The sequence below is a fragment of the Ovis aries genome, chromosome 16 (assembly GCF_016772045.2).
Source record: "Ovis aries strain OAR_USU_Benz2616 breed Rambouillet chromosome 16, ARS-UI_Ramb_v3.0, whole genome shotgun sequence".
In the NCBI taxonomy this organism is placed as follows: Eukaryota; Metazoa; Chordata; class Mammalia; order Artiodactyla; family Bovidae; genus Ovis; species Ovis aries.
This window is the reverse complement of record NC_056069.1, coordinates 33,486,333-33,506,250: the sequence shown is the minus strand read 5'-3', so window position 1 is coordinate 33,506,250 and position 19,918 is coordinate 33,486,333. Positions and strand designations below refer to the sequence as shown.

Here is a 19,918-nt window from a genome sequence, read left to right as displayed (position 1 = left end):
TTCTTGCCTGGAGAATCCCAGGGACGGGGGAGCCTGGTGGGCTGCCGTCTATGGGGTCGCACAGAGTCGGACACGACTGAGGAGACTTAGCAGCAGCAGCAGCAGTAAATCAAAGAGTCAGGGAAAGATAGAATAGGATTCAAAAGTACTGACTTTAAAGTCAGAAAAATCCAAGTTCAGTATGAAGCTTTCTATTCATTAGTGATGTGTGCTTGGGTAAATTACTTCACCCCTAATGATCTATAACTTCCTCATCTGTAAAATGGGTAGAAAAACAATGTGATGTGAAGTTTGAGTAAGATGATGTGTGCAAAGGAACCTAAACTGTCTCTCTGAGATAGTGAGTGCTTTCCTTGTACTGGGTCAATTCCTTTACTTCCCTAATGTCTGAATGTTTAGCACCTACCCTGACTGGAATTCACGTGGGCCAGTGCCCTACCTGGAATGCACTTGAGGTAGGTAAATATTGCAGCTGGGAACAATAAACAAATCGAGGGACTTTCCCTTAGTAGGGGCAGTTAAAGAAAGGGCAAGGAGTCATTTTAATTAATGTACCTCATTTCTGTCTGATTTTAAACTTTGGACTGAATTGCCCATTTTTTAGCACCTGTTTTTGCTTTGTGAGCTCTCACAGGGCAGAGGCAGTGGAAATCAGAGTTGGGTGAGTGCAATACCAATCCTCAGGGTTTGGGGGGTGGCAGGCAGAACTTTTTTGGTATTCACATGCCAATAAAGCATGTCAAATGAATCCTGCCTCCCCCTAAAATATTTCCCTCAGTGGAAGCTGGGACAATTTATTTTCAGAAATTAAAGTAATTCATCATTTCTATGATTGTTGAGTTTGTCAGGGAATTCGAGAATTTATGATTCTGATTTCCTGAATATACCCACATTTCACTTACCCGTTTTTGAACACAAGGGTCGCAGTCTGACCAGGGTCCATAATCTCCCAGGTGGCAATTGATAGGGCAAGTTTGCCAGTTACACTCTCTGGACTCCTGCTTGGTACAAAGCTGGCCACAAAAGTTTTCAAAATAGTACTGATCTGTAACAATCCGTCTATAATAAGGAAGAGAAAATGCTTAGAATGAGTCTCTTCACTGTGGCTCTAGCCCCATAAGAAAAATATTCATTGAGCATCAATTACAGTGAATAAAAGGAAAGAGGTTTTCATGGAAAATCAAGCAGTCCACCATATGTACAGTTTTTACCACTTAATGGAACTCAGGACTGGGTCCGTAATTTGTGGGGCACAGTGCAAAATAAAAGTAGGGGGGCCACATGTTCAAAGAAGGCTAAGCACCAAAGAATTGATGCTTTCAAACTGTGGTGCTAGAGAACCCTTAAGAGTCCCTCGGACTGCAAAGAGATCAAACCAGTCAATCCTAAAGGATATCAATCCTGAATATTCGTTAGAAGGACTGAGGCTGAAAGTGAAGCTCCAATACTTTGGCCACCTAAATGTGAAGAGCCAACTTATTGGAAAAGACCTTGATGCTGGGAAAGATTGAAGGTAGGAGGAGAAGGGGATGGCAGAGGATGAGATGTTTCAATGGCATCACTGACTCCATGGACATGAGTTTGAGCAAACTTTGGGAGATAGTGAAGCACAGGGAAACCTGGCGGGCTACTGTTCATGAAGTTGCAAAGAATCAGTCATGATTGAGCGACTGAACAGCAACACACTCATGAATTCTTAAGAATTTCCAAAGAGAGGAGGCAGAGCATGAGGCCACACCATAGCCTCCTCAGAGTGGGATCCTGTGTGGACTGCACAGGCTACACATCTGTGAAGACTGCCATGCTGGAATTCCTGGGAGGGACTAGAAGAAAGAGAAAGAAGAAAGTTTCTGCAAATTACTTAAAAGATGACAATGCAGTGTGGTAAGTACAATGACTGAGATAGAGCCAGAGCTCTGTGGGGCTAAAGATGAAAGGAGAAAGTGACATGAGAGATACATTTTGAAAAATGCTCGTGAGTTTTCCAGGCAACAAAGGGTAGGGCGTTCAGAGGAAACAGCTTGTGCACAGATGAGCAGGGAAGGAGTATGACATGTCCATGGAGGAGCTTGTGGGATGGACCTGAGAAGAGCATAATCGAGAGGGATGAGCTTTTATTATGGTACTTTATTTGGTAGTAAGTAGTGAGCTACTCCAGTACTCTTGCCTGGAAAATCCCATGAACCGAGGAGCCTGGTAGGCTGCAGTCCATGGGGTCGTTGAGTCGGGCATGACTGAGCGACTTAGCAGCAGCAGCAGCAGTAGTGAGCTACTAAGGGACTTTTGAGTAGGGAAGTATTATGAACAAATCTGTTCTTACATCCAAAGTGGATGGTTTATTGAGGCCATCAGGTGGTGATTTTAATGAGACTCACACTACATATGTAAAAATAGTTTTCTAAAATAGATCTCTAAAATGTTCTATAACAATTAAAAATACATTAAGTATATGCCTTTTTTTCTTCCAAGTCACATGAGCATCTTCATGGAACAGAAATATCTAACAGATTTAAAGAAACTGTGGGGGAGGAATCTGAATTAATGAAAAGACTGAATTATTAAATGTTATCAAGTAAAACACAGTTTTCTTGCCTTCTTGTCCATGCCAACAATCGAGCTAATAGCTAGCAGTGCTGCTCAATTGCGGTCCTGTTAGACTCAGTTTAATGAGTAGAAAATTCTCTATAATTAACTCACTAACTGTAGGCAAGCAGAGTTATGTGCTGATTGAAAAAAAGAAAAAGCCCAAGTAGTGATTCTAAGTAAATTAAATAGTCAACTGAAAATATTGAACAGATTCTTAATTGAATTTCTTTAAAATGCTTCAATTTTATGGAGAGAACAAAAGTAGACTCCACTTTAACCTTATGTGGAAAAGACATCAAATTCCATCCAAATTCATGAGTTCTTTTTAAAATTAAAAAGTTTGCAGATTTTACTCTGCAAGATATATTTTCTTTCCCATTGCTTAGTGTGGCACTTTTTGATTTTGCTAATTCTGTCCTTGAGGTTTCCCAGGGCACAAAGAAAAGCTACAAAGCCCACACCCACCTCTCTCTGGTCTGGGTTCCAGAATTGCAGGTTTTTGAGCAGCTGGACCACTGAGTCCATGGGTAATGATCACAGAAACAGGCTTGACTCTTGTTAATCAGAGCACTCAGCAGGATAAAATACAAGATGGACTGTCTGGCCATGCCCGGAGGGCCTCCAGATCCTGAAAAGAAATGATGTAATACATATTAAACATTCATGGGGTAAAACTTAACAAATCATTCTCAGTTACATTCTCAAATATGATCTTTGAAAACATCTTGCCTTCCTTAAGGCAACACATATAAATTCACAGCCTTATGAGTATAAATCCCATTTCTAAAAAGATTTTTAGGGTGGACACTCCCATAGTTCAAAATCCCAGTACTAGTTAGGTTTCTCTGAACTGTGAGTGATAGGCTACAAGACAAAGTGTGTAGTAAATATTTGTATCTCATTCCATTCCAAATGGAATTTTTTATATGATCTTTCACTTTTTTGAGATAATTACTTATTTTGTGCAGACAATACCCTCAAGTATTACCTAGTACTTCCTTTCAGTTTTTCATACCTTTCTGGGACTGGGGAAGGACTTTGGAACCTTTCTTTCTGAAGCTCTGTTTAGTTTCCTGGCATCTTGGCGTTAATAGCTTGCTCAAGAGTTCATTGTCCCATTATCTCTACTTTTAGACTCAGAGAAGTTAGAGCTGGAAAGGGTCTTTGAAACCTTTAGGTTAAACTCCCTCATTTTAGGGATGGTGAGGCTGAGGCTTTAGCAGGTACAATAAGGTTGAAGCAACATGACAAGTAAGCCCAAGATTCCACATTCTTAGCTGAGATGTATCCCTTCATTTGATTTCTAGTAAAACTAATCTACATGCTTGGAACTTCACCACCTAGAGCACAAGAGGGTTTGCTCAGATGTGGCTAAATGCCAGAGAAAACTTGGACCAGTGGTTGCCCATGTGCTGTGGAGCCTTGAGAATGAATGGAGTTAGCAAAACCATACTTGCCCCCCAATACTGCCATTTTGATTTTTGTATCTCTAACAAAACATGCACTCAATATGCCAGCAAATTTGGAAAACTCAGCAGTGTCCACAGGACTGGAAAAGGCCAATTCTCATTCCAATTCCAAAGAAGAGCAATGTCAAAGAATGTTCAAACTACAACATGATTGCACTCGTGTCACATGCTAGCAAAGTAATGCTCAAAATTCTCCAAGCTGGGTGTCAGCAGTTATCAGTATCAGTTCAGTTGCTCAGTCGTGTCTGATTCTTTGTGAACCCATGGACTGCAGCACGCCAGGCCTCCCTGTTCATCACCAACTCCCAGAGTTTACCCAGACTCATGTCCATTGAGCCGGTGATGCCATCCAACCATCTCATCCTCTGTTGTCCCTTTCTCCTCCTGCCTTCAATTTTCCCCAGTATCAGGGTCTTGTCAAATGAGTAAGTTCTTTACATCAGGGGGCCCAACTATTGGAGTTTCAGCTTCAACATCAGTCCTTCCAATGAATATTCAGGACTGATTTCCTTTAGGATGGACTGGTTGGATCTCCTTGCAGGCTAAGGGACTCTCAAGAGTCTTCTCCAACACCACAGTTCAAAAGCATCAATTCTTCGGTGCTCAGCTTTCTTTATAGTCCAATACCTATATTCATACATGACTACTGGAAAAACTATAGCTTTGACTAGATGGACCTTTGTTAGCAAAGTCATGTCTCTGCGTTTTAATATGCTGTCTAGGTTGGCCATAGCTTTTCTTCCAAAGAGCAAATGTCTTTTAATTTCATGGCTGCAGTCACCATCTGCAGTGATTTTGGAGCACAAGAAAATAAAGTCTGTCACTGTTTCCACTGTTTCCTCATCTGTTTCCCATGAAGTGCTGGGACCAGATGCCATGATCTTAGTTTTCTGAACGTTGAGCTTTAAGCCAACTTTTTCACTCTCCTCTTTCACTTTCATCAAGAGGCTTTTAGTTCCTCTTCATTTTCTGCCATAAGGGTGGTGTCATCTGCATATTTGAGGTTTTTGATATTTCTCCCGGCAATCTTGATTCCAGCTTGTGCTTCATCCAGCCCAGCGTTTTTCATGATGTACTCTGTATATAAGTTAAATAAGCAGGATGACAATATACAGCCTTGACGTACTCCTTTTCCTATTTGGAACCAGTCTGTTGTTCCATGTCCAGTTCTAACTGTTACTTCCTGACCTGCATACAGATTTCTGAAGAGGCAGGTCAGGTGGTCTGGTATTCCCATCTCTTCAACTGTACATGAACCAAGAACTTCCAGATGTACAAACTGGATTTAGAAAAGGCAGAGGAACCAGAGATCAAATTGCCAACATCCATTGTATCATAGAAAAAGCAAGAGAATTCAAGAAAAACATACACTTCTGCTTCATTGACTATGCTAAAGCCATGGACTGTGTGGATCACAACAAACTCTGTGGAAAATGCTTAAAGAGATGGGAATACCAGCCTACCTGCCTCCTGAGAAACCTATCTGTAGATTAAGAATCAACAGTTAGAACTGGACATGGAACAACAGACTGGTTCCAAATAGGGAAAGGAGTATGTCAAGGCTGTATATTGTCACCCTGTTTATTTAACTTCTATGCAGAGTACATCATGCAAAATGCCAGGCTGGATGAAGCTCAAGTTGGAAGTTGGAATCAAGATTGTTGTGAGAAATATCAATAACCTCAGATATGCAGGTGACACCACTCTAATGACAGAAAATGAAGAGGAACTAAAAAGCCTCTTGATGAAGGTGAAAGAGGAGAGTAAAAGAGCTGGCTTAAAACTCAACATTCAAAAAACTAAGATCATGGCATCTGGTCCCATTAGCCTCATGGCAAACAGATGGGGGAAAAAAAGGAAACAGTGACAGGCTTTATTTTCTTGGGCTCCAAAGTCACTGTGGATGGTGACTGAAGCCATGAAATTAAAAGATGCTTACTCCTAGGAAGAAAAGCTGTGACTACCCTAGACAGTGCGTGAAAAAGCAGAGACATTACTTTGCCGACAAATGTCTATCTAGTCAAAGCTATGGTTTTTCCAGTAGACAGGTACCAATGTGAGAGCTGTACCATAAAGAAGGCTGAGTGCTGAAGAAATGATGCTCTTGAACTGTGGTGCTGAAGAAGACTCTCGAGAATCCCTTGGACTGCAAAGAGAGCCAACTAGTCAGTCCTAAAGGAAATCAGTCCTGATATTCATTGAAAGGACTGATAAATATTCAGCTGAAGCTGAAGCTCCAACACTTTGGCCACTTGATGAGAAGAGCTGACTCATTGGAAAAGACCCTGATGCTGGGAAAGATTGGGGGTGAGAAAAGAGGGTAACAGAGGATGAGAGGATTGGATGACATCATCGACTCAATGGACGTGAGTTTGAGCAAACCGGGAGACACTGAAAGACAGGGAAGCCTGGCATGTCCATGGGATTACCAAGAGCCAGACATGATTGAGGGATTGAACAACAACAATTTCCAGTATACAGCAAAGTGATTCAGTTATATATATATATACACACACATATATATATGCTGGTGCTGGTTTAGACACTAAGTTGTATCTGACTCTTACAACCCCATGTACTATAGCCTGCCAGGCTCCTCTGTCTGTGGGATTCTCCAGGCAAGAATACTGGAGTGAGATGCCATTTCCTACTCCAGAGGATCTTTCCAACCCAGGAATAGAACCTGGGTCTCCTGCTTTGCAAGCAGATTCTTTACTGACTTAGCTATGAAAAAAAGAAAGAAAGTGAAGTCGCTCAGTCATGTCCGTGACTCTTTGCGACCCCATGGACAGTAGCCTGCACCAGGCTCCTCCATCCATGGGATTTTCTAGGCAAGAGTACTGGAGTGGGTTGCCATTTCCTTCTGCAGGGAATCTTCCCGACCCAGGGATCGAACCCAGGTGTCCCGCATTGTAGATAGACATTTTACCGTCTGAGCCACAAGGGTTAGAGGTTAGCTAAGACTTATAGACTTAGCTATGAGGGAAGCCCAAATACATATATAAATAAACTGGATGTATGGTTCCCTGTGCTATGCAATAGGATCTTGTTTATTTCCTTTGTATACAGTAGTTTGTATCAGCTAACTCCAGACTCCTAATTTATCCCTCTCCTACCCCTTTTCCCTTTGGGTAACCATAAATTTGCTTTCTGTGTCTTCGAGTCTGTCTTGTAAATAAGTTCACTTGTATCATATTTTATGTTGCCCATATCCTATGGCATTTGTCTTTCTAACTTACATCACTTAGTATGTCAGTCAGTAAACATTTTCAAATTGTCCTACAAGCTCAGAGAAAAATGCTAGTATAAAAGCAACAAAATCCACTGACATGTGGCTGAATATGTCCTTTAATTTAAAATGGAATTGACACCTATTTGACTATTCATTGAGTGAGATATAAAGAAACAGAATTCATTATCACTGTCTGAGGAGGGTAGACAGAAACTGAAGATGCTTTTCATGGTTTTTATTCAAACTTTAAAAAAAATTATTTTTAATTGGAGAATAGTTACTTTACAGTATTGACCTGGTTTCTGCCATACATCAACATGAATCAGCCATAGGATACATGTAAGTTGCTACACCCATAGGCTGTTTCAATCATATAAAACAAGAGACTCCTTTAAAGACCACTGCACTTGCCTGCCAAATTTAGTTCTCTCAGTCATGTCTGACTCTTTGTGACCCCATGGACTATAGTCTTTCAGGCTCTTTTGTCCACAGGGATTCTCTAGGCAAGAGTACTGGAGTGGGTTTTCATGCCCTTTTCCATGGGATTGTCCCAATCCAGGGATGGAATTCAAGTCTCCCACATTGCAGGCAGATCCTTTACCACCTGAGCCATGAAGGTAGCCCAATTTTAGTTCACTGGTTTTTAACTCACCTTTTCTGGTTTTCTTCAGCAATACAGAACCATAGACTTTGGGATAAGAGTGTCCAGAAGTTAGGCTGGGTTCAAACCAAATACATAGTATGAGTTCTATATACTACACATCAGACCCAAGCTGAGATTGAATGATTTTCTACTGGCTTTCTACCAGCTGCCAAAGGCCCTGAGGCTTCTAAACAATATGAAGTCTTCTTATTAATCACTAGACAGACCACATCCCATTCCCCACCCCCAAATTGGGACCTTCTCAAGCAGGAACCATTTCAGCAAGGAAGGAAACCTAAACAGAGGGGTTTTTCCTGTTGTTTATTTATTTGATCTTTTTCTTATTAAATTTTGAGGAGATAGATATGTTCCAGAATAATTCAGTTGTAAAGAAAATAAATTCTTATTTTGTGGGATCAACATGTAAATGATCAGGAAAAATTGAATTCCAAGAGATTACTAGTTCTCAATTCTCAGCAGACACTCTGTTTTAACTTCCAAAAGCTTGAAAAGTATAGGTGGATTTTATTCCTCTTATCATAAAACTGCAATAACAGAATCCATATAAAATATGCTAATCTCATATTTGGCTATACTACTCTGAGACAATTTGGAAAATGCTATAAATGAAGATGATAATGCCAAAGATTCTTATTTGAGGAGATGCTAATAAAATAGCTAATCAGTAGCTTCTCCTTTTATGACATTTTATTGTTATAAGGAAAAATTGTCTTATGTTAAAATAATTCTCATTCAAATAAAGATAATTATTTCTTTTATTTTTTTATTATCATAGCCCAGCATCTAATATCAAAGCATTCCTTATTTATCGATTTTTAACATCTTTAGACATTTTGGAGATATCTAAAATGTCATGCAGGCATTATGCCCATTACCACACAATTTTCATATAAACATGGAACAAAAAGAATTTTCAGTGAATAGAGAAATGTAGTTAAGAAAAATTTTCCACTGCAGTAGCATAGTAGAAGAGCAGCAGTTCTGCAAGTTTTCTCATTGCCAACACTTTTGAACTCTAAAACTGAGCGGTTCCATTGAACCATTGAAGATGGCTATGTGAACATTTGGAGAATTCTATTATAGAGTAAAATCCATTTATTCTGATCTGTCACCTTCCCATGTCCTTGACTCACATGAATGATTTGTTCCTAAGGCCGTTCAGCACATCTTACCTGACAGGTTCAGAGGGTGTTCTAGTCTGACCCTAAGTTCAAGTTCTTCCTTTCCATCTTCTTGTAAATGTCTTGAATCTCTTATTTTTTATTTTTTCCTTCTGCGCATGCCCTAGAAGCTCAAGAAGTCGTATTTACCTCTGTTGGTGCTGTCTGGGGAGCCCAGGCACATGACTAGTCTTTGACTAAAAGTTATGTTTGCTCTACTTTTAAATGTAGTTTATCTCACAGAAAAACTTGATTCACCAAGGCAGCTCTCTGGAAGAACACTTCTTTGAGAAATATGAACCTTTTGGTTCTTTTGAGGTTTAAGCAAAATAGTTACATCTTATTTTAAAAGGAAGTAAAGGACTGTAATCTGTTATGTATTTTCATGCATGAAAGGACAAGTTTGTTGGAAGCATGATCTACAATTTTGAAATCTTAAAATCACAAATGAAATCATTATGTCACTTACCTTAAACAAAGATTGTGGTATCCAGTTTGTGGTATCCAGAGAGCTAATCTGCAGATGGTTAAGGAAACAATAGGCACTCACAGTGAAAAGGGTTTATAGAATAATCCAAACAAATCTTTTTTCCCCTTTGCTAGCTGACACAAGGTCATGTCCCAGAGATCTAACAACACCTAGAGCACTGTCAGAACAAACATTCCGTGGGAAATCTGGACTTTGGAAATGATTACTTCAATCAGCAGTAATCCTAAAACTTTTTTTTTTCCTTGTTAAGTTTTTTAAAATTTATTTTTATTTGGAGGAAAATTGCTTTACAATGTAGTGTTGACTTCTGTCATACATAAGTACACATATGTCCCCACCCTCTTGAACCTCCCTCTCACCCTCTAACTCATCCTACCCTTCTAGGTTGTCACAGAGTACTGGGTTGAGCTCCCTGTATTACACAGCAATTTGCCACTATCTCTAGCTATCTATTTTACATATGGTACTACTACTACTAAGTCACTTCAGTCGTGTCCCACTCTGTGCGACCCCATAGACAGCAGCCCACCAGGCTCCCCTGTCCCTGGGATTCTCCAGGCAAGAACACTGGAGTGGGTTGCCATTTCCTTCTCCAATGCATGAAAGTGAAAAGTGAAGAAAGTGAAAAGTGAAGAAAGTGAAAAGTGAAGTCGCTCAGTCGTGTCTGACTCCTAGCGACCCCATGGACTGCAGCCGGCTCCTCCACTCATGGGATTTTCCAGGCAAGAGTACTGGAGTGGGTTGCCACCCTTAGGACATAAGTCTGGCATATTTCACAGAGAAAAAAAGGGCAACACATATGCTACTTCTACCCACTTCCCTTGTTCCTTACAGAACTGGTCTAATTGTAAAACAGTATTATGCTTAAGAGACCCTCCAACCGGCCAGCATTCGCCGTCCTCCAGTGGATACCGTGGCCATGCAGTATCGCATAAGAAGACCAGGTGTGTCTTCTTTAAGCCCTGGGGATCAAATCTATCCCAGTTTCTCAGGATACAGTTCAAAGGAGTGAGGCTGTGTGTGGACTATCACACAGCCATAAAAAAGGAATGAACTTCAGTTACTTCTGTTGAGGTGGATTAACCTAGAGCTTGTTATGCAGAGTGAAGTAAGTCAGAAAGAGAAAAACAAATATCATATATTAATACATATATATGAAATCTAGAAAAATAGTACTGATGAACCTATTTGCAGGGCAGGAATAGAGATACAGACATAGAGAACAAACTTGTGGACAGAGTAGGGGAAAGACAGGGTGGATGAATTGAGAGAGTAGCATTGAAACAACTCTGCAACAACCCTGTATCTCTTAAGAGTGAGATATTACACAGGGTCCTGCTTTTTCAGTGATTTTCCCATTCAAAGACTATTGTAATGGGTACTGCTACTGAAGATAAAAGAAATCTCTGACTCTTAAAAAACTGTCAGAATAAATCGCTTAAAATTGCCTTCTCCTTTAGCAATGTGTCCATTTAATTTAAAAATGTATAGATTTTTTCTGATTATGTAATATTTATTGAGAAAGATTTAGAAAATGTGAAAAGCATGAAGAGGAAAAGCAAAATCAGTTTTCATAAACAGATAAAACTATTCATAGTTGGAGTACATACTCCATATATAATGTACTTCAGTCATATAATGTTCAGTGGGACACATATATGTGTCTCTCCACGTACACATATGCAGAAAAAGCATATATATATAATTTTGTGACAGTACACATTTTTAAAAAGATTTAAATGGCACAGAATTTATCATATTCCATGATTTACAGAACCATATCATCATTGGTCTGTGCATGATCTTTTATTTAATTTCACTATCTTCCCCCATGATTTTGTTTCATTTCTTTTCCCAGATTAGTTATATATTAGTATATTTCATGTTTGTCCTTACATATGGTTATTTAGATATACGTGTTTATACCCTAAAAATACAAAGTCTCATTTTCTATGAGTACTTTTGTGATTTACACAAATGGTATTTTGCTAAAGTTTTATTTGATTTCTTACTTTCTTCATTCAACTTTATGCTTCTGAGCCTTATGCAGTGTATGTCTGCTGGAACACAGACATTCACTGTATGGACTACATTTTATTTTCCCACTCTCTTAGCACTTTTGTTGCCTTCATCTCCCTGCAATTATAAACACAATGTTCTTTTTCCTCGTGAACCTTTGAGAAGAATTCCAAGAGACTTCCAGGTTGCCCTTCAGAAAAACTATGCGTGCTTAAACTTACTAGCAGCCTATGAAGACTTCTCACTAGCACTTTTTGTTTGTTAAGTGTTGTTCAAGTAGCATGTCAGAGATCAATAGTGAACTTCAGCATTCCATTCTCACCCAACATTCTGGCTTTCTATCTGTACAGATGTGCCCCATACATTCTAGATATTAATGTCTTGTAAGATATGGATTTTACAGATCTCTCAGTCTGTCACTTATCTATTAGTTTTATCTATGGTATTTTTGATTGATAAGAGACTTTTAATTTTAATGTCATCTAATTTGTTTATTTTCCTCTGATAGTTTTTGCTTTGGATAGTTTTTCTTTTGTTTAAGAAATTATTTTAAGAAATCTGAAGTCATAGATATAGTCCTAAGTTTTCTTCAGAATCCTATAGTTTTATATTTTTGATATACTCCTTAGTTCTCTACAGTCACACTATGTTTTTATAAATGGTATGAGGTAGAATAAAGTAAATGAAACAAAAACAAAAAACCTTGTAGCTAATATCAATAGCTAGTGCAAAGATATTGAACTTTTTCTTCCTTAGACCAGAAAAGAGACAAGATGCCTGTTATCACCATTTTTATTCTGTACTGCACCAGAGATCTTATCCAGTGCAATCAGGAAAGAAAAAAAAAAGTATCACATTGAAAAGAAAGTAAATTGAATTATAGATAGAATAATAGTGTACATAGAAAATCCAAAAGGAGTTACAGATATAGATTAGAATTAATAAATGAATTTAGTAAGGTTACTGGATACAAATTTATTATCAAAAAAGTATTTCTATATCCCAGCAAACCCAAGAGAAAACTTACTGTCGATTCTGGCCGTCACCAGCTAGGTGATTTTTAACAAATCACTTTACTTCATCGAAGCTGTTTCCTCATTTGTAAAATAAATGTTTCTCTAATTAAAAAAAAACAGGATAAAATGTCTTTTAAAAATGCTAATTATATCCTCATTATGGAAAGAAGCTAAAACAAATATTCTTCAGAAAAATTAAATTTTCACCAAGTGGTGGGCGTGATTACCTCAGTAGTATGAAGATTCACAAGAGCACAGCAGAGAGCCAGTACTCCAAGATATCATGCTTTACTATGCATTCTAGTAACTTACCCAAGACCAAAGCAAGTCAGACCCAGAATACAAGTCTGTCTTCTTTCTCCTATATTGTATTGAGACTTTAAAGACTGAAAATTTAAGCTAAGAAGGAAGGAAAATTGGTGCGCTGCATGCCAGTGTTGCGGACACTTGGGGCTGGTGTAGCAATTTCAACCATGAGGATCTGAGACAATAAAGAAGAGAGAAAATATTTTATGCCTGGGTGAGAAAATATATCCTTTGTGTGTGAGTACTTCTTTTTCTAGTTGGTTCTTTGAGGGCCTAAAATTAAATGCATTTTCCCTAAGGTATTGTGTTTGGACTTAAGGGAAAATGCTAAAAGTAGGACCCTGGAGGGGTAAGAGTCCAGACTCAGTGGAATGAGGCTAGATAGAACTATTAATTAACATGTGCTATAAGAAAGATAGAGAAGTAAAAATATTGTGTGTCATGGTACAGGAAAAACACAGGTTGAAAGAACTGAAGGCTGCATACAGGAATTCTTGAGAATGATGCAAGAGCGACCTGGCATCAAAGGAGAATTTAGCATCTTTTCAATGATGTCTTTGGATTCTCCATCTTGTGTTCTCGTGGATGGCTAAATGACATATCGCACTCAAGGTCCTTTTCTAGAGCAGGGATTGGGAAACTAAAGCCAGTGAGACAATTCTAGCCTGATGCCTATTTTGTAAATAAGGTTTTTTTGGAATAAAGTCACACAATTAGTCATTGTCTATGGCTGCTTTTGTACTACAATGGTAGGATTGAGTAGCCCCAACAGAGACTATATAGCATGCAAAGCCAAAAATATTTATTATCTGGCCCTCTACAGAAAAAGCTTTCTGAATCCTACAACACCAAAGGGAAAGATTCCTAGTCTGATCAATACAACCACTATGTCCAGTTGGCTTTGAGAAGTTGCAGTAGTGTTACTTGCGTCTAATACATAGGTGTTGTTTCAGAGCTAGGAGCTGAATGCTTGTGTACAATTATGATCAGGACTACCCCAGGTGAGAATATGAGTGCTCTCTAAATGATATTTGGATGCATGCTGCTGAGAAACAAAGTGTACTATGAAGTTCATCAGAGCTCTCTAAGCAACTGCAGACTTTATAAAGTGTTGGCTGGTGACATGAAATACCTTTTAGCACAAAATGCTCCATATTTTCATAATGTAGAAATTTGCTAGTGAGCTTAAATTTGACTGACCAGTAAAAAAGGCTTTAATTGTAGAGAAACAGAAGGGTGTGGGAGGAACTCAGAGCCAGGACGTGGAAAACTTAAGAGGGAGCAATTATCGTTTTTCCAGAAGGAGAATGTGTATTGTTAAAAATCTTTATTCCTCTCCTAATGATGATAGATTCACAACCAAATGGTATTTTCTGCCAAGAAAATAACCCCACACATAAGATAATGAACAGTGGGAGCTGCTGACTCTCTGAAGGCTTTTTCATAAGTTAAATATTCACATGCCAACTTATCATTATAGCAAAAATACTGTAATTTCTCATTAGCGCCAAGACTAATGACCCCATCTATTTCACAAGCCCTTTAGAGTGTACTTTGTCAGTCAATGTGTGAGTTGATAAAGTGAAATGCAAATTAAATTATTTCACATGGAGAATCATAGATAAAAAGTCTCAAGTGGAGAAAATAGAAGTTTGCTTTGGACCGCAGGCTACTATGATCTTTTTCTCTTTCGCTTTGCTACTAAAATTATTAGAATAGTCTAAATTCACTACGTTCACTTTTCAATTCTCTATCGGCTCCTGGATGTGGTCAGTCAGTTCAGTCACTTAGTCATGTCCAACTCTTGCGATCCCATGGACTGCAGCATGCCAGGCCTCCCTGTCCATCACCAATTCCCAGAGCTTGCTAAAACTCATGTCCATCAAGTCGGTGATGCTATTCAACCATTTCATTCCATGTCCAGGTACAAGATGTATGGTAACTCTCATCCCATGTCCAGGTACAAGATGTATTGTACCTGAACATGGTACAATACATATTTTTTTCTCAGGAAATTCCTCTCTTTTCTCTTTTTATGATTTTCTTCCTACTCCCATCTGGTATTCTATCTTCAATCTCTTTTCTTTTGTAAGATGATACTACTCTAATGCCAGAAAGTGACGAGGAACTAAAGAGCCTCCTGCTGAGGGTGAAAGAGGAGAGTGGAAAAGCTGCCTTAAAACTCAACATTCAAAAAACTAAGATCATGGCATCTGGCCCCATCACTTCATGGCAAACAGGAGGGGAAAAAATGGAAGCAGTGACAGATTTTCTCTTCTTGGGCTCCAAAATCACCAAGGATGGTGACTGTAGCAATGAAATTAAAAGACACATGCATCTTGGAAGGAAAGCTATGAAAAACCTAGACAGTATATTAAAAGTCAAAGCTATGGTCTTTTCAGTAGTCATGAACAGATGTGAGAATTGGACGGTAAAGAAGGCTGAATGCTGAAGAACTGATGCTTTTGAATTGTGGTGCTGGAGAAGACTCTTGAGAGTCCTTTGGAGAGCAAGATCAAACCAGTCAATCCTAATGGAAATCAACCATGCATACTCATTGGAAGGACTGATACTGAAGTTGAAGCTCCAATACTCTGGCCACCTGATACAAACAGCTAATTTTTGGAAAAGACCCTGATGCTGGCAAATATTGAAGGCAAAAGGAGAAGAGAGCAGCAGAGGATGGATGGTTGGATGGCATCATCAATTCAGTGGACATGAACTTGGGCAAACTCTGGGAGGTGGTGAGGGACAGGGAAGCCTGGTGTGCTGCAGTCCATGGGGTTGCATGAATCATACACAACTTAGCTACTGAACAACAACAATAACAATTATCTCCTTACATAACATTATCTATCCCCTTTGTATTGATTGCTTTTTTGTCCACCAATCTGTATTCTAACGTTCATTAATAGTATCCATAGAGAACATCCTATTACAGGGATGACATCTTCTCTCCCCATTTCCTTTATTCTCAGTTCAATTCAGTTCAGTCACTCAGTCGTGTCCGACTCTTTGAGACACCGTGAACTGCAGCACACCAGGCCTCCCTGTCCATCACCAACTCCCGGAACCTACCCAAACTCATGTCCATTGAGTCAGTGATGCCAACCTCTGTCGTCCCCTTTTCCTCCTGCCCCCAATCCCTCCCAGGATCAGGGTCTTTTCAAGTGAGTCAGCTCTTCGCATCAAGTGGCCAAAGTATTGGAGTTTCAGCTTCAACATCAGTCCTTCCAATGAACACCCAGGATGGATCTCCCTGAGGATGGACTGGTTGGATCTCCTTGCAGTCCAAGGTACCCGTAAAGGTTTTCTCCAACACCACAGTTCAAAAGCATCAATTCTTCAGTGCTCAGCTTTCTTTATAGTCCAACTCTCACATCCATACATGACCACTGGAAAAAACATAGCCTTGACTAGATGGACCTTAGTTGGCAAAGTAATGTCTCTGCGTTTTAATATGCTGTCTAGGTTGGTCATAACTTTCCTTCCAAGGAATAAGCATCTTTTAGTTTCATGGCTGCAATCACCATCTACAGTGATTTTGGAGCCCCCAAAAATAAAGTCAGCCACTGTTTCCACTGTTTCCCCATCTATTTCCCATGAAGTGATGGGACCAGCCGCCATGATCTTCATTTTCTGAATGTTGAGCTTTAAGCCAACTTTTTTACTCTCCTCTTTCACTTTCATCAAGAGGCTCTTTAGTTCCTTCTTCACTTTCTACCATAAGGGTGGTGTCATCTGCATATCTGAGGTTATTGCTATTTCTCCCAGCAATCTTGATTCCAGCTTTTGCTTCATCCAGCCCAGCATTTCTCATGATGTACTCTGCATAGAAGTTTAATAAGCAGAGTGACCATATACAGCCTTGACATACTCCTTTTCATATTTGGAACTAGTCTGTTGTTCCATGTTCAGTTCTAACTGTTGCCTCCTGACCTGCATACAGGTTTCTCAAGAGGCAGGTCAGGTGGTCTGGTATTCCCATCTCTTTCAGAATTTTCCACAGTTTCTTGTGATCCACACAGTCAAAGGCTTTGGCATAGTCAATAAAGCAGAAATAGATGTTTTTTGGAACTCTCTTGCTTTTTTGATGATATAGCGGATGTTGAAAATTTGATCTTTGGTTCCTCTGCCTTTTCTAAAACTAGCTTGAACATCTGAAAGCTCACAGTTCACATATTGCTGAAGCCTGGCTTGGAGAATTTTGAGCATTACTTTACTAGCGTGTGAGATGAGTGCAATTGTGTGGTCGTTTGAGCATTCTTTGACATTTCTTTTCTTTGGGATTGGAATGAAAACTGACCTTTTCCAGTCCTGTGACCACTGCTGAGTTTTCCAAATTTGCTGGCATATTGAGTGCAGCACTTTCACAGCATCATCTTTCAGGATTTGAAAAAGCTCAACTGGAATTCCATCACCTCCACTAGCTTTGTTAGTAGTGATGCTTCCTAAGGCCCACTTGACTTCACATTCCAGTATGTCTGGCTCTAGGTGAATGATCACACCATCATGATTATTGGGTCGTGAAGCTAGGTTCTAACTCCTGTAACTCCCTCTTGTCTATGCACTTTGCATCTTTTCCACCTCTTCACCTAGTCTACAGTTACAGCTCCCCCTCCAGCCATGATGACCTCACACCGTGAAGATCTTATCAGTGGCATAATTTATCTCTAGCCTTTGGACTCTTCCTGTAATTCCTTTTGAACTACTTTGCTAGAGTAGTTCAGAAGCTCAACTCAGTTCTATAGCTCACCTCCCAGTGGCACAAACTATGCAAAATCTCAGTGTTGCTCTTTTTTGAAAGGCTGTTGGATTAGGAATAGAGTCCCAACACCTAATTTTTTTAAGCCCAGAGCAATTTGACCCTACATTAGCTCTTTAGATGTATTTCTCTTCTTCCATTGGTACCATCATCCAGCTAGATTGGAAAATTTGCTGTTCCTCGAAATGAGATATAATTTCTCCTGTATTTCTTTCTTGGAACTCTTCCCCCCTCAATTCCAAATTTTGAATTATTAGAGTATTGTGCATGTGTTCTTCTTAGGCCATTCCAAATTTATTTCCTTCTTAAAGTTTGTAGAAATTAACAAATCAGCTAAATATTTGCTAAAAATGGCTTACTTTCCCCCCTATAGTTGTATGGAAAGAGAAAGCTAGAAATTGGATAGCTTCCTTCAGGTAGCATCATGTAGGATTAACCTGTAAGATAGAAGGAAAGAGGCCAAGAAAAAAGGCCATTCAAAGTTCAAGTGTGACTGTTAAAAGAGGTGAATGGGCTGTATTGAACACTGTTTATCTTCAGGGTTGTGAGTAGCTAATGAGTGAAGCAATAAAAGCAACAGAGATGTGAGGTCCTTGAGATAGTTCTAATGATGTGCTATGAGGGAACATTTTTATTCTGATAGTGAGGCTGTGGAAAAATACTGAAAAGTTAATAATGATCACTGATGTGATCCTCTGGGCTTAGGGCAATAGATGAAGCATGGAACAAAGAACAAGTCGAGTAAGATATCAGTGAGGTCTTGGCTAGGTTTGAGGCTTCAAGGCAAAGGAAGAAATGTTTTGTTGGGGCAAATCAACATCTCCAGTTTTTAACAACAGGCTAAGAGTAAAAGTCAATGAGAAATAGAGCACACCCTCTCGTCACAATTTGCATCACACAAATAAATACCCATTTTCTTCAAGATCTTTAAGGGAGGAATTATTTTAGTTAAGTATTTGAAAGTCTAACAGGACATAAACAGGATATATATAGCATCTTTACCAGAGCAGTGCAACACAGCAAAAGTAGAGAGGAAAAGAAAGAAATGGAAGGAATTGAAGTGTTTAGAGAGGTGTTATGTAGCTGTCTGAGTCCATCAATTACCAGCATTGTGGTGTGACTAGCTTTGTGGTTCTTATAATTGCAAAATACCCTTGAACAGTAACCATCAGTAAACTTTGAAAAAATACAAATTTATTACTTACAGAAACTGGAAATTTTACAGCATACCTGGAACCACACAGTGAAGTCTTGGGTAGAGAGAGAGTGCAAGAGTGAATGAACAAGCACCAGGGGTTCTTCTTTTATTGGGGTCAAGGGTGGAGGCCTAAGGTTCCCCAGGCTCACTGTTTATTGGTGAATTTAAAATCTAAGAGCAGGAATTCAAAGCTTGAGAAGAGAAAAATAGTGGCTCAAAACAAAGAAGCCTCAGTGGAGAAGCGGCCTCCTTATTTAGTCATGTGACGGCATTGTGTTTATTTGAGATAGCTGTGTTTGAAGTGAACGACTCTTTGCAGTGAATTTCTTGGCAATCAAAGCTTAAGTCAAGCACCTGGTTTACAAAAAAAAAAGAAAAAGAACAGCCTCCTTTCCCTGCAACTGTCAAGGGTTGCACTACAGGAAGTCACTTTTAAAAATAACTAAACTCTGGTGCATATTTGTATTTTTTAATAAATGATGACAAATGACAGTCTTACAGTGACAAAATATTCAACTCCTGTTGACATGGTATAGCATGTGATGCAAAGTCAAAGAAGTTTCTTGATTTCATGAAAATATCCCTGGAGTGCCACCTATATGTTAGTGAATGAATTCAACCCTGAATATAATTGTAGCTAAAATAGATATTGCTCTCATGAGCTTACTTATAGTATATTAGGAAAAACGTATTAAAAAATAAGCATGCACATAAAGTGTATAACTTTTGAAATAATAACTTTAAAACTGTTTAATTAAATATGAAGAGTGCTATAAAAATAATAGTTTGCCAGGAGAAAGTATAAAGGATATGGAATTCAGATTTGGAGGTCAGAAAAGGATGAAGGATGAACATGTGAGCTAAGCTGTGTTAGATGATTGTGTGTGTGTGTGCTAAGCTCCTTCAGTAGTGTCCAACTCTTTGCGACCCCATGGATTGTAAACTGTCAGGCTCTTCTGTCCATGTGGTTTTCCAGGCAAGAACACTGGAGTGGGTTGCCATTTCTTCCTCCA

General features: G+C 39.1%; 1 protein-coding gene across 8 annotated transcripts in view; it reads right to left on the bottom strand.

Annotated features, from left to right (window-relative positions):
- Positions 1 to 18,987, bottom strand: part of C6 (complement C6) — an 84,492-nt gene extending 65,505 nt beyond the window's left edge. The window contains exons 1-6 of one of the 8 annotated variants that reach the window (XM_042233825.1): positions 18,913 to 18,987; positions 12,648 to 12,738; positions 9,581 to 9,628; positions 7,940 to 8,004; positions 3,052 to 3,214; positions 903 to 1,059 (exon numbers count right to left, since the gene is read on the bottom strand). In XM_042233825.1, the coding sequence (XP_042089759.1) occupies positions 903 to 1,059; positions 3,052 to 3,194 (300 nt within the window). In that variant the 5' untranslated portion in view covers positions 3,195 to 3,214; positions 7,940 to 8,004; positions 9,581 to 9,628; positions 12,648 to 12,738; positions 18,913 to 18,987. Of the gene's footprint in view, positions 1 to 902; positions 1,060 to 3,051; positions 3,215 to 7,939; positions 8,005 to 9,123; positions 9,279 to 9,580; positions 9,683 to 12,647; positions 12,739 to 18,912 lie in introns of those variants that run through there. The other 7 variants (XM_042233823.1, XM_042233826.1, XM_004017016.5 and 4 more) reach the window with 7 other exon arrangements.
- Positions 18,988 to 19,918: the final 931 nt, after the last annotated feature.